The 14,864-nt window shown below is 43.9% G+C and overlaps 1 protein-coding gene across 1 annotated transcript; it reads left to right on the top strand.

The window, feature by feature from the left end:
- Window positions 1–2,879: 2,879 nt before the first annotated feature.
- Window positions 2,880–13,664, top strand: LOC124008650 (macrophage-capping protein-like). Its single transcript, XM_046320126.1, has 9 exons — window positions 2,880–3,033; window positions 7,995–8,188; window positions 10,474–10,628; window positions 11,129–11,290; window positions 11,492–11,641; window positions 11,951–12,037; window positions 12,273–12,405; window positions 12,631–12,722; window positions 13,064–13,664. The coding sequence occupies exons 2-9, from the start codon at window positions 7,996–7,998 to the stop codon at window positions 13,127–13,129; spliced, it is 1,038 nt and encodes a 345-aa protein (XP_046176082.1). The 5' UTR covers window positions 2,880–3,033; window position 7,995; the 3' UTR covers window positions 13,130–13,664.
- Window positions 13,665–14,864: the final 1,200 nt, after the last annotated feature.

Below are 14,864 nucleotides of genomic sequence, written 5' to 3'. Positions count from 1 at the left end.
AAGGCTTGATCCATAAATTAAAGCTGCAATATGTAACTTTTCAGACGACCCCACCTAATTCACATAGAAATGTGTGTTATACACTGAACAAAAATATAAATGCAACATGTAAATAAAATTAGCTGAAATAAAATAATATAAAAATGTTCCATACACACCAAAAAAATTATTTCTCTCCATTTTTGTGCACAAATGTGTTTACATCACTGTTAGCGAGCATTTCTCCCTTGCCAAGATAATCCATCCACCTGACTCACAGGTGTGGCATATCAAGAAGCTGATTAAACAGCATGATCATTACACAGTTTCACCTTGTGCTGGGGACAACAAAAGGCCACTTTAAAACGTGCAGTTTTGTCACACAACACAATGCCACACATCTAAAGTTTTGAGGGGGCGCGCAATTGGCATGCTGACTGCTGGAATGTCCACAAGAGCTGTTGTCAGAGAATGTAATGTTAATTTCTCTGTAATAAGCCTCTAAAGTCATTTTAGAGAATTTGGCAATACATCCAACCGGCCTCACAACCGCAGACCACGTGTAACAACGCCAGCCCAGGACCTCCACATCCGGCTTCTTCACATGCGGGATGGTCTGAGGTGGGGTGCCCCTGCCCAGTCATGTGAAATCCATAGATTAGGGCCTAATGAATTTATTTAAATTGACTGATTTCTTTATATGAACTGTAACTCAGTAAAATCTTTGAAATTGTTGCATGTTGCATTCATACTTTTGTTCAGTATTGATCTGTCATTCTCATTGAAAGTAAGTCTAAGAAGCGGTAGATCTGTTCTGTAAGATTCACCAGCTTCAAACAGCTGAAAATAAAATATTTTGGGTTACGGGAAAGATATTTCACAGCGGTTTAGATGGGACAATAATTATCTACACTATACTTGCTTGTTTTATCACATAAACTGAAATTAGGCGAACTATCAGAATTTGAGCAACCAGGAAATGGCGGAGTGATTTCGCCATAGTGCATCATTAAATAATTAAATAGTTAGCCTACAAAACTAAAACAATCCAAAACCATTCAAATCAAAAGGCCTGATATGTCATATGACATAAATAACGCAGCTACATCCAAGTACCCAAACGTAACATATCATACCAATTTGAGTGCCCAGGCTTGATGTTTACTATGTTATGTCTAGTCTTTGAGACCAGGCTGGAGACCCCAGTGCGGACACATTCTGAAATCAAAAGATAGTTTAGTATTTGGTTTAAAATCTCAGGTGAAAATCAAGAGAACAATAAAGACTTTTCTGTGAGAATACAGCAATTTGCTTTGGGTAAAAAATTAAGAAAGGCTTTTGTTTTCATAGATGTTGCCTACGATGCAATAGGCCTACTCGTCATAATTTTAAGGATAACAAAAACGACTTAGTATACATTTGAACGTCGCAGAAGCTTCGGATATCTTCCCAATTAAGTAGCCTAATTTTGTTGTTTGGCTACTTGAAAATAACTAAGTCCTATCACTCGCAGCTCACCTCTTCCAATGCATTGTGGGAAAGTGTGCATCATATTCTAGTAGATGAAGAGCCGAAATGAGTAGGCCTATAACATACTGGCATTTAAACCACAATCGATTTTTGAAACGTTGCATACTATTAACATTATATTTTCGTATACTGATAATGCGTGATTGCGTTGTTTCCCACTATTCGTTGATTTCGGTAGCGCATCCCCATATCTAATTCATCAGCTGTTGTCAAAGCCGAAAAGAGTATGACATGCAGGAATTTAAAGTATGCCTATACTCGACTTTCGAAATGTCTCGCACTATTAAACTTAATATTTTCTCATAGTCAAACGGCCAACAATTTAGGATGCAAGTATGGGTATCCTGATAAGGCCATTAAAGACGAGACACCATTGTCCAGACTGACTACAAGCAAACATAATATGGAAAAGAAGGTTTAAATGATGGGGTTGGCTGGACACTGTTCCTGTAAATCAGTTCCCCAAATAAAAAATAGAAACACGAGTTTCAAGAAATATGTGCATTGGTCCAGCCTACCCTATACTTAGGGAATCCACAAGGGTCAAATAGAGATCTAATCATTACCAGGCTCATGTCACTGTGAAGAAGGCCATGTCATTATACAGTGGTGTGGTTGAGCAGTCAGCTTGGAGAGTGTTCCCCATACAAAGTGTGTCTATGTGATAGGCCATAGATGAGTAACACTGGATGGTTTGGTTATGTTGATTTGGGTGCCCTGCTGTGTTTTTGCTGGTTCCCTGGTGCGTTTTGGCTGGTGCCTTCGCTCTGTTTTTGCTGGTTCCCTGGTGCGTTTTGGCTGGTGCCTTCACTCCGTTTTAGCTGATGCCTTCGCTCTGTTTTTGCTGGTGCCTTCGCTACGTTTTTTTTCTGGTGCCTTTGCTGTGCTTTTGCTGGTGCCTTCGCTCTGTTTTTGCTGGTGCCTTCGCTCTGTTTTTGCTGGTGCCTTCGGTCTGTTTTTGCTGGTGCCTTCGCTCTGTTTTTGCTGGTGCCTTCGCTCTGTTTTTGCTGGTGCCTTCGCTCTGTTTTTGCTGGTGCACAACTCTTTCTTAATCTTTTCTGAAAATTTTGTCTCCTTCATGCCACACCCTCGCACTCTCACACAACTTATTCATTCTCCGTTCAGCCCTACTCTCACGGTCTATCTGTTTCCCTAGTTTCTCTCTTTTTACTTAAAGAAAAAGTCGTTTTCTGCAGTTTCATTGTTCTGTAAACCACAGGGCTGGGCTATGATTGCATGAGACAGAGACAGGAAGAGCTTGTGTCTGAGAGTCTCTGTGTGTGTGTGTGTGTGTGTGTGTGTGTGTGTGTGTGTGTGTGTGTGTGTGTGTGTGTGTGTGTGTGTGTGTGTGTGTGTGTGTGTGTGTGTGTGTGTGTGTGTGTGTGTGTGTGTGTGTGTGTGTGTGCGTGCGTGCGTGCGTGCGTGCGTGTATATATGGACGTGTTTTATTTGCATGAGTGCATTTCCTCTCTTTGTCTGCACCGACGTGTCCTGATCCATTTCCTCCTCACCTAAAGTTGCAAGGTAAGTGCTCTACAAAATAACTTCTAACTACTTTTTCCCCATTTCCCTTATTTTCATCGTCTTTATTTTCTCCACAATTTTTCCTTATCTGGGATGCCTAGCAGGGACATATTTTCCTAGGCACTCCATTTTTATATCTCTCCATCTGGATCTTGAATCTGAGACGGAACAATAAAACTAGTCACACTTCGCTTGCCTCCCTCTTTCCATCCCTCCCTCTTACTCTCCTTCTCTCCACCCTCTCTCAATATCGCTATCCATCATAAAATGTTGAGCTATCTCTTTATTCTCCTCCCTATTTCTCTCTGTTTCGAGATTGTTTATGGACTCTGCTCTGTACGTAAGTCCTTTATCACCTATCTCAATGTAATTATTCCCCTTGCATTTCATCCCTCTCTACTTCGCTGCTCCTCCTCTCACCTCATTTTTATCTCCCTCACACGCACGCACGAGCACGCACACACACACAGACACGTGGCAAATTGCTCTCATATCTCCCTCCGACACTCCCTCTGTCTGCCTGTATTTTGTCCCCTCTCATATTTCTCCCTCTGATTAAAAGCGCATGAATGATCTGATTGGCTCAATGACCCCAGTATCCTATCTCTGACCCCCATCTCTCTATCTCTCCCGCCATCCCTATCAATCTCCATCTGACTTGAGGCCATAGGCCGCTCTGCTGCTCAAGGCCAAAGGCCTCGGTTCCCTGTCTCTTGGGCTACGTCCCAGTTCTCTTATATTGCCTCCTTTCCTTGTCCCCTTGTTTTTTTTCCTTGATCACTGATCTGGATGGAAGAGACTGAGTGGGAGATGCAATGAAGACCAATTGTCCCGTCTTGTCCAGTCCATTCTAATCAATGCTCATGAGAGACAAGAGACGAGGAAAGGAGGGTGTTCATTTGTTCATGGTCAGGGGCAATCTACAAATTGCCTGTCACATCAGAATTAGCAATCTGTCAGTGTTAGGAAACATCTCTTCCCTCTCCCTTCGTCCCTCCCTCCCTCCTTCCTCCCCTGGCCCATGGAAAGTGTCTAGGCAGTTGAGAGGGGAGATGGGGGAGGCAGTAGAGGGTGAGAGTGGGGAGGAATGCAACAGTAGGCAGGCCCAGCAGTCATGATTATCACCGTGGTGTTTAGCGTTTGTCAGGAACCCGACTCTTCCCCCACAGAGCGCCCTCGCCATGGCCGCTCAGATCACTCCCCAGGCTCACGTTACCTTCCTCATATAAGCTAACCAGGTGAGGAGCACCAACACACTCCTCCTCACCCAGGCCCCCTCAGTCCACTCACACCCACAGTCACGAGCGGCCATCAGGCAGAATGGAGCTGGAGTCAGGTGCGGTGCCGGAGCTAGCCGAGGGGATCATGCAGTTAAGTGGACCAGGGATTTTTCCTCTTCACGACTCTGTCTAAGCATTGTAACCCTGACGCCTACCGTCGCCCGCCTGCAGTCCTTGTGTGTGGGGGTTGGTGGTGGCTATTTGGCAGTATACCTAGGCTAGCATGTGTGTTATCTCTCTCTCTCTCTCTTTTTTACCCATTACTCATTTTCTGACAGGTTACTTTTAGTAGCTTGTTTTGTTTTGACTTGATTCTCTGGTTTAGTTTTTCATCTACTTTGCTAACTGGATTTAATATGTCAGTTCTGCTTTCACAAGGGCCTAATAGTCTTGCTGCCAGGTAGCATGAGAGTTTAGCTTCTATCCTCCTCACTGGGATCCTGCAATCCCTGCTGGAAAAAAAGCATACACCAGCCTACATTTCAAGCTGGTCCATGCTGGTCAAGCTGGTCTGACCAGCATGGTTTAACTGGTTTGGCTGGTCAACCAGCTCATGCTGGTATGCTAGTAATGCAGGTATGCTGCTGACCAAGCTGGTCCATGCTGGTCTATGCTGGTCCAGAATGGTCAAGCTGGTATGTCAAAACCATGGCCATCATTTCCATATTTCCCAGCATGCTCTATTTCAATATATGTTTTGTTTGTTGTGTTTTTGCATGTACATTGATTGATTCATTAATGAGTCGTATGCTACACAAAGAGACATAACATACATGTTTCTAAACGAATCTAGTTGGACTTTATTGCGCCCGTTACTGAAACGGTTGTTCCAGTTTAGATGGTTTAGGTCGTCTCTCTCATTCCACTTTCTACCCCTGGCAGTCATTCTACATTTAGCTTGTGAGTGAATACAAGTTACAATTGTTGGATATCCCCACTCTGGCTGGATTCCAATAGGAATTAAACATCACTTTGCAAGTCAGCAAGATGTGACTTGCAGGCCTGATGTGGCCACTGTATTGGGGAAAAACTAGGCCCTCAAAGTAAGGCCTTGTGATCTATGTAATGCCTTGAATAATGAAGCACTTGGATGATGGTTTTGCTGGGGCACCAGCAAAAACACAGCAGCGCACCACCCTATGCTGGTCTATGCTGCTGTTTTCAGCAGGGACGTGCATGAACTTCCTCGCCTGCACCTCCTTTATACATGAATCATTGCCTGTGATGTAATAGAAAGTTATTGATTCAGGTTTAGTTTCACATGTATTGCCGTTTTGTGTTTGTGACAGTCTCAACAGTATTAAGTGACTCGGCTCTAGTAGCATCAGGAAAGGGTTTAGCTGATCCTTTAACTGGGTTTAGGCATGTGTTGTGTACCGCTTCTGCTTTGTGGCCCACAAACACTCAAACGCTGTCCAGCCACATGTGAATTCTTTCCATGAGTAAGCAATTATGAACCTGTTGACCTATGTGCTCACACCATGTTATGAAAGAGCGAAAGGCTGCTGTTTCCATATCAGTGGATATGTATTTGATCTAAAGACGAATCAAGGATAGCGACCGGCGAGAACTTAGCGTGTTTGCGTCACTTTCTTTCTCCCCCCCCCCTCTCTCTCTCTCTCTCTCTCTCTCTCTCTCTCTCTCTCTCTCTCTCTCTCTCTCTCTCTCTCTCTCTCTCTCTCTCTCTCTCTCTCTCTCTCTCTCTCTCTCTCTCTCTCTCTCTCTCTCTCTCTCTCTCTCTCTCTCTCTCTCTCTCTCTCTCTCTCTCTCTCTCTCTCTCTCTCTCAGTAAGAACATTCAGCCGATTGTTAACCACGGCTCTGTGCGGTTGTTTGGAGGGAGAGAGTGAGTGAGTCACAGTTGCAGTTTCCATAGATGCTGATCCGAACAGCCGTGCTCTTTGTCTCAGGGGTGGAGCGTTAACTTCGCATAGTTGCAGACTCAAGACGTTTGTGAGCGCTCGAAGCTGCTGACTCTAGCCATGACCTCCCATCGTCATGTAACCTTTTTACGATGGGCAATGGCCGTGCCAAGCCGGTTCAGTCCCACTTTATCAGCACCAAAGTTTTTTCAGTGGCGCCGGTATAACTGAAAAAAACTGTCAACTCAATGCCACGCCAAGAGTTTTTACAGCTTTAGTTAAAGCAACATTGTTTATTTCTATTTTTATGAAAACATGTTTTGTGCATGCGCTGGATTGTGAGAGAGCGTTTTCGTTTCTTTGGGACATGTTTTTCCTAAATGTTTTCATTGGACATTAAAGGACTGGCTTCTTTCAAGGTTACCCAATATCCAGGCCATGACCCTTTATGCTGATATTACAAATATAGAGTGGAAACCAAGCCTTTGCCAGTCTGGCTCCCACGTCACCTGGTAGTTACCTAGAGTGTAATTATAGTGCAGCTACACATGTTCTGTGAGAGTTGGGTGAACTCTTTGGTGAGTAGTGTTACTGTGACGTAGTCTACTTACTACAGCTCTAATACACCATTAAAACCTGCTTATTACTCATATAGCCCTTGGATTGACTTGTTTTTAGGTGTAACGTTGCTGGATTGACAGTGAAGCAGCCACTTTAAGACCAACAACAGGACATCCCATTGAATGAGGATAGACCATACAAAACAATCAACATAGAGCTCTGTTTCAGGGTGAATAGGTTGTAAACGATAAACATCGATACTACCTGTCTCCCATGATATTCCACCCACCTTCCATTTTATACACAAACAAAGGTCTGCCAAAGGACATTGGCCACGTTTAGTGTAGCCGGAACAACTGTCTGAGGCCAGGTGACTTGAGTGTAGCCTGTACACCATCCAACATTCATTTACCCTGGAGTATGACTCTATCACTTACTGAATCGGATTGCTACAGGGAAATAACAATGGCAGAGGTACTATGAATCAATAAAGCTGTGTATATTAAAGCTTTGGAAACTGTGGCTAGAGAGAGACGGAGAAGAGAACGCGAGAGAGAGCAAGAGAGAGGGAGAGATATTTAGTTCAGTGTGTGCATGTGAGACGTGATACGACTCGACCCTGCAGACACACCCTCTTTTGTACAACCACAAGTGTTGTATGGGTCGGTTTGCCTGCTGTGCTGTCGTATTACACAACAATGATGTAACCCATCTACCCCTATGGTCTTCATCAAGCAACTTGACCCCTCCTTTTGCATCCTCTCTTCTACTCATTTCCACCTCTATCTCCCTGTTTCTGTCTTCCGGCAGAAATAGTGATTGTTTTCATGCTGTGGTTATATGAGTTTTCACCCATCCACTCCATTCTCTGTCTGCTTTACAATATGGAAATCGGTGTTCTTGCCAAGTGAAAGCAATTTCCCTTAGTTGACTGTTTCTGCCACCTCCAGCGGCAACAACTCCCCATCTCCATTTGTTTCACTTCATAGCAAAGAAATACACCCCTTCTCACAACCCAGAAAATACAACAGACTCCACTTACACCCTTTCTCTTCCAACTTTCCCTTCCCCAACTCTACCATTAATTTATCCTCCACCCTCACCTCCCCTGACCCACTCCCTCTACCCAGTGCAGAATGCTCCCTTTCCAGGCAGCCGCCCTCCCCATAATCCTACATCCTACCTACCATCCATCCGTCCATCCCCCACCACCATCACACCCACTGACCCACTCTCTCCTCTGCTTCTTCCCAATGCAGAATGTTCCCCTGCCAGGCAGCGCCGGGCCAGTTTGGACCAGAGACACGGGAGCCGGGGCTGAAGTTGTGGCGGGTGGAGAAGATGAAGGCGGTGCTGCTGGAGCCGGCTGAGGTGGGGGCTTTCTTCAACGGAGACTCCTACCTGGTGCTGGAGCACAGGGGGGACCAGGGGGCAGACCTGCACATGTGGATAGGTGAGGTTACGGAAAATGGGTGCGTGTTAACAGTGCATTCGGAAAGTTTTCAGACCCATTGACTTTTTCCACATTTTGTTATGTTACAGCCTTATTCTAAAATGGATAAAAACATTTTAAAAAACATCCTCAGCAATCTACACACAAAATCCCATAATGACAAAGTGAAAACAGGTTTTTAGATTTTTTTGCACATTTATTGAAAATAAAAAACAGAAATACCTTATTTACATAAGTATTCAGACCCTTTGCTATGAAACTTGAAATTGAGCTCAGGTGTATCCTGTTTCCCATTGATCATCCTTGAGATGTTTTTACAACCGTGGTAAATTAAATTGATTGGACATGATTTGGGAAGGCACACACCTGTCTATATAAGGTCCCACATTGAAGGTCCCCAAGAGAACAGTGGCCTCCATCATTCTTCAATGGAAGAAGTTTGGAACCACCAAGACTCTTCCTAGAGCTGGCCGCCAGGCCAAACTGAGCAATTGGAGGAGAAGGACCTTGTTCATGGAGGTGACCAAGAACCCGATGGTCACTCTGACAGAGCTCCAGAGTCCTCTGTAGAGATGGGAGAACCTTCCAGAAGGACAACCATATCTGCAGCACTCCACCAATCAGGTTCATCTTCCAACAGGTCAACGACCCTAAGCACACATCCAAGATAATGTAGGAATGGCTTCAGGACAAGTCTCTGAATGTCCTTGAGTGGCCCAGCCAGAACCCGGACTTGCACCTGATCGAACATCTATGGAGAGGCCTGAAAATAGCTGTGCAGTGACGCTCCCCATCCAACCTGACAGAGATTGAGAGGATCTGCAGAGAAGAATGGGAGAAACTCCCCAAATACAGGTGTGCCAAGCTTCTAGCGTCATTCCCAAGAAGACTCTATGCTGTAATCGCTGCCAAAGGTGCTTCAACAAAGTACTGAGTAAAGGGTCTGAATACTTGTGTAAATCTGAAATTTCAGTTTTTTATTTTTAATAAATTAGCAAAAATGTATTAAAACCTGTTTTTGCTTTGTCATTATAGGGTATTGATGAGGGAGAACAATTATTTAATAAATTATAGAATAAGGCTGCAACATCACAAAATGTGGAAAAAGTCAAGGAGTCTGAATACTTTCCGAATGCACTGTATATGTCAAATAAGTAGTGTCCAGAGTTTCTACTGACCAGGGCCTGTATTCACATAGCGTGTCAGAGTAGGAGTGCTGATCTAGGATCAGGTTCCCCTGTCTTATTCATTATGATCTAAAAGGCTAAACTGATGCAAGATCAACACTCCTACTCTGAGAGGGTCTGGATATTTTGCTGTCACATGTTCATGAGCAACTCATGAGGTCCCACTAATAAGATACTGGCCATAAAAACCTGCAGAACTATGTAGTAAAATACTCCAACACATACCCTTTATTGAAGTACAAGACAATGCTTTGATCTATAAGGATATTTGCCAGAGCTTCAATAGAAACAGGTGTAGGAGCATTTGAGTGTGCGACTCAACTAACTGTGATGGAATGGGTGAGTTGCGGTCATCATAGGGCAGGACGAGGACTATCTGTGTACATTAGAAAGTGGATACATGTAAGAGTGGGATGGAAAAGGATGCCTCAGACTCTTGGCATAAGAGCCCTCTATTATCTTCCACGGATGGGGCCTCGTAAGCTCGTATCCAGTACTGCTCTGTATATCCAAACTACGAGCCAACCCATTGTGTACACGCCTAATTAACCTCCCCGCGGTTGAAAAGCTAATAACCTGCATGCGTTTCGTGATGACACACACGCCGCGACGCTGACCCAACGACTGATTATGTGAGGACGGAGACTAAGACGGATGGATGGAAGGATGATGAGAGAATGGGGATGGGGGAAATAAAAGAGGAGAAGAGCTCCCCAGGGGAAAGGGCTGGGTTCTGTGTGTGTGTTCATAAAAAATGCAGTAGGGCTGTTATAGTACTCAAATGTGGCTGTTGTTTCCAGCATGTATCCGGTGCTTAGGTGACACTAAGCCAATTGTCATTGCATGGAAGAGGGCTCCCCTCAAAAAGCGCCCTCTCCGCTCTCTCCCTGGCCTCTCTGTTGCTCGTGACCCCTCCCTCCACCTCTTACATGAACCCTCCCTATTTTGTCTTTATGTACCTGTCACTCATTTTAGTCTATGCACCCCATTTCACCCAACCTCTCTCTCCCTTTACCGCCTGACTATTCTCTTTTTTGTAACTCTCCCCCTTTTCTCCCTTTCCCTACCTTCACCCCCCCCCCCTTCTCTTCCTCCCAGGTGAGAAGTCATCTCGTGACGAGCAGGTGGCGTGTGCCATGCTGGCTACCCAGCTGGACAACTTCCTGGGTGGTGACCCCATCCAGCATCGCCAGATCCAGGGCTACGAGGCCCCAGAGTTCATGAACCTCTTCCCCAGGGGGGTCAGCTACAAGGTGGGCAGGAGGAGGGAGGATACTCCTAGTTCATTTTTACTGACAAACACAAGGTCCAATCCTATCTTGAGAAATGCACGTGTATGGGATTTCATGTGGAAACTTGCCCATGGACATCAATGTGTGACTTATTGTATCTGGAACCTTGTAATCCATGTGATTCCCACATTAGATTTGGGTCCACTATGAGTAATGCATGTTTATCCTAACTTGTGTTAGGATTGAGTCCTGTATTGCCAGTAAATGTCATGTTTTTCCTGTAGAAGCACTACTTTGCATAATTTCTTACCATGTCATTCCATATCTCTCTCGTTGAAGTGTTAGCCAGTAAAAACCCAAATACTTCCTGGTTAAATACAGATAAGAGGAATCGACCATAAACAACATTTTCAGATTGTTACCGTTCTCTTCTCTTCTTTCTTTTCCTCTCTTCTATTACTTTTACTCACTCTCTGTCAACAACAAAAAACATACGTACGCACACACACTCACGCGTGTAGGACGGTGGTGTGGAGTCGGGTTTCAGGCGACCCCAGGGTGGGTCAGGGCCGGTCCACAGGCTGTACCAGATCAAAGGGAAGCGCAACATCCGTGCCAAGGAGGTGGAGCTGAGCTGGGAGAGCTTCAACAAGGGAGACTGCTTCATCCTGGACCTGGGAGAGGTGAGATAGAGGGAGAGAGAGGGAGAGAGAGAGAGGGGGAGAGGTAAAAGGGCGAGAAGGGGCAGGGGAGAGAGGGGGAGAGGTGGGGGGAGGGGAACATGACATTGTTGCCTTGCCAAATCCAAATGTCCAATTCCCTCTCATTTAGTGATCAATAAAGTAAGCCTTATAAAATGTTTTTAAAAACATGTCTGTCTTTAGACCATATTTTCGTGGATCGGCTCGCAGGCCAACATGTTTGAGAAGCAGAAGTCGCGTGAGATTGCTAGCCTGATCCGCGACACTGAGAGACATGGTAAAGCACGCATCACTGACATCAGTGAGGGAGAGGAGCCTCCGGAGATGCTCAAGGTAAAATGGCCGACATAGTCCTTTCCTCCAAAAGCAAATTAAAACAAAGTCACACACCTAGAGACTTGTCAATCCTCTAATGTCTAGGCATATTTAGAGACTTTGATATTGAGGTATACAAAGGTAATGGGTCTATAGTTAGTCAGACAAGTTACAATTTCTTCCATTCTGTCACAAACTAGTCTACTCACAAGCACTTTTGTTTTGTGGACTGAGTTTGCTGACATGATGTTGAGGATCTAACTGACTTTTTTTTAATTTTATAAACCTCACCACAATCCATGTTCCACTCTGCCATGTGATTGACAGGTGCTGGGACCAATGCTAGAGCTGGCAGAGAGCACTCTAGAAGAGGACAGTCAAGCAGACGTCTCCAACTCCGCCTCCCTCTACAAGGTGGCTGGACATTGCAATTCTATTATTAAACAGTGGTGTGTCTCGTGAAATGTTCTATTGCATTACAACAGTACTATTGTAAATGGATAGCTCACCCCATTTGAGGTATTTTGGAACATAGACTGCACAGCACAGCTAGCTATACTTTGGGTCTCTTTTTCCCCCCAAGAGCAAACAAGGTGAACTAGATCACAAATTAACTAAAAGTCATGGCCGGTGTTGTTGTCCTCCACAGGTGTCCGATGCGACAGGTAAGATGAAGCTGACCAATGTCTCTGAAAAAAGCCCATTTGCCAAGGACCTTCTGGTGCGTGACGACTGCTTTATTCTAGACAACGGGGCCAATGGAAAGATCTTCGTCTGGAAAGGTGAGGAAAACATGTGAACCTCAACTAGCATATTTCTGCTCCATGAAATGTATCCCTGGAATACGTTTTTCGATATCCAACTAGATATCCAGTGTCTCATTAAAAACTCATTTAATCCGTGTTTGTATTGAATAAAGTGAATTGACATTATCATGGTGAGACCTTACTGAGACCTCTATGGGTTAGACTGAGGTGAGACATTATCCCACTTGTTATGATTGACAGGTATGGGAGCCAATGCAGAGGAGAAAAGGGAGGCCTTGAAAATGGCAGATGACTTCATCCAACAGATGAACTACCCCAGGATGAAAACACAGGTGAGTCAAGCATGATCTCACAAATGACAAAAACCCAGACATTATTTTCTTATTGTCCACCCATTAAGTCTACCCAGCAGCATAACGTCAGCAAGTGATAGCGTCATGATTTTATTATACTTGAAAACAGTAGAATTTGCATATTTAAGTCCAGTAAGTCAAATTCCATGTAAGTCTTCCTCCATTATAACATTGCACTGCGCAGTGTGTTGTGTAACCACCAGGTCATGAACCCAGTGTCATAAATGCTTTGTGTGTATATAGTAGGGTGGTTTATGTGTATATGATGCACTAGATAAACAGTTATGACCGGGTAGTCAAATCTCTGCATTCTCTTACAGGTGGAGATTCTACCACAGGGGAGGGAGACGATCATCTTCAAGCAGTTCTTCAAGAACTGGAACTAAACTACTAGGGTTTTCAGAAAGGGGACTCAATTAACTGTTGCACTCCTAAAATATAATGAAATAACAACCTGGAATATAAAAGGTCTCAATCAATGTTTGAAAGTCTTCTCATAAGGAGTGAAAACATCTCAAATTCAAGAACATATTGTTTTTTTTTTATATGTGTTTACTTATATGTATATATTTGTAAGGTACTGTACTCACAGACAACTGTTTAGTCATGCATAGGTTAAATTAACTCAAAATAATGAGAGCATTTATAATGATGTCACACCAAATGGATCCCTAAGTCACTACTACTGGTTCTGACTGGGAAGGAAAACATGTGCTCACTGGTTTTACTGGGCTCTGTTAGTGGTCTTATTTAAAGCCAAGATGATATTCCACAAAGCCTATAAAGTTCATTTGTTTGCTTTTGTCTTTTTTTTTTTTCTGTTATTTTTTACATTAGTTTATGAATTACAGGGGCATATTCAAATAATACCTTTAGTAGGCTACAGTTTATGAAAATAAATGGAAACTGTAAGAACCCGTACAGAGGGTGGCTTCGTCAACTCTCACTATGACATTGTCTGAGTTCCAAATGACACCCTATTCCCTATATGGAGCACTACTTTTGACCAGGGTCCATAAGGTCAAATGTAGTGCACTATGTAGGGAATAGGGTGCCATTTGGGACCCATTCATTAAGTGACTAAGTTTTTATTACCTGAACCTATTCTCCCCTGTTTGTTTTCCTCACTGGAATAATCAATCCATTTTGACCTTTCACCTGCATGGTGAGGAGTTCCTTGGTTGTTTCACTTTTTCCATCACTGGATAAACACTTAACGGGTTAACCCCACCTACACCTGAGGGAATTAACCTTCCATAAACGTTAATAACCTCCAGGGGCTACTGTTGGGGTCGTCAGAGATAGCCTATGTTTATGTTCTTAAAGTGTATATCTAGCTAATGTCTATTGTCTTTGACTGGGGACTGATTGTCTGTCCTGAAGTGGAGGTGACCGTTGGTTTCTGTTGCAACCTGGAGATTATTAGGCTAATATTGACCTTCATTCCTTTGACGTGTGCGATTAACACTTAAAACTGTAAAAGGACCCCCTTCCAATAAATGCACCCACACACTATTACGGTTCTTTAAGGCCCACACAGACTGTACGGTTTTGCACATCTTGGGCAACTTCTTAGGCTGTAAACGATTGTCGGACAGCTTGACTCATTCAGTGTGACAGGGTCTAGGTCTGACAATTAAATACCACTACTTGTGGTTGTGGGCGCCGACAAAATTCTGTCAGTGTCTGAAATGTTGAGCCTTTATCATGTGGGTGTGACTGGTGTTATGAGCCTTTCCCGGTGACTAACAAACAGGAACACCTCCGGCACTGAGTATGCACACAATAATACAATTGTTGTGAATAGTCCGATTATTAAAATAGTTTGATCTAAACATTGACATGCTTTGCAAGAAAACAATTTCCTAATAATCTTGTTTGCTTGACACATCTGAAATCAGGTTACTGTGACAATGTTGCGTTAGGAGGTAGGTGAAGGAGTCGGGCACAGGAGAGCCGAGATGTCTGAGATGCAGTACTTTTAATAGGCAAGTCTACCAAATACAGGTATGGCACAATACAAAAGTCAAACGCCCTCGACAACAGAGACACCCGTTACTCAGGCAAGGAGGAACAAACAAATAACACAGTCTTATTAAATGCGTGAAAATAAAAAATGGG

Source organism: Oncorhynchus gorbuscha, linkage group LG21 (assembly GCF_021184085.1).
Source record: "Oncorhynchus gorbuscha isolate QuinsamMale2020 ecotype Even-year linkage group LG21, OgorEven_v1.0, whole genome shotgun sequence".
NCBI lineage: Eukaryota > Metazoa > Chordata > Actinopteri > Salmoniformes > Salmonidae > Oncorhynchus > Oncorhynchus gorbuscha.
The sequence above is the reverse complement of the archived record's forward strand: the minus strand, read 5'-3'. Positions and strand labels throughout refer to the sequence as shown.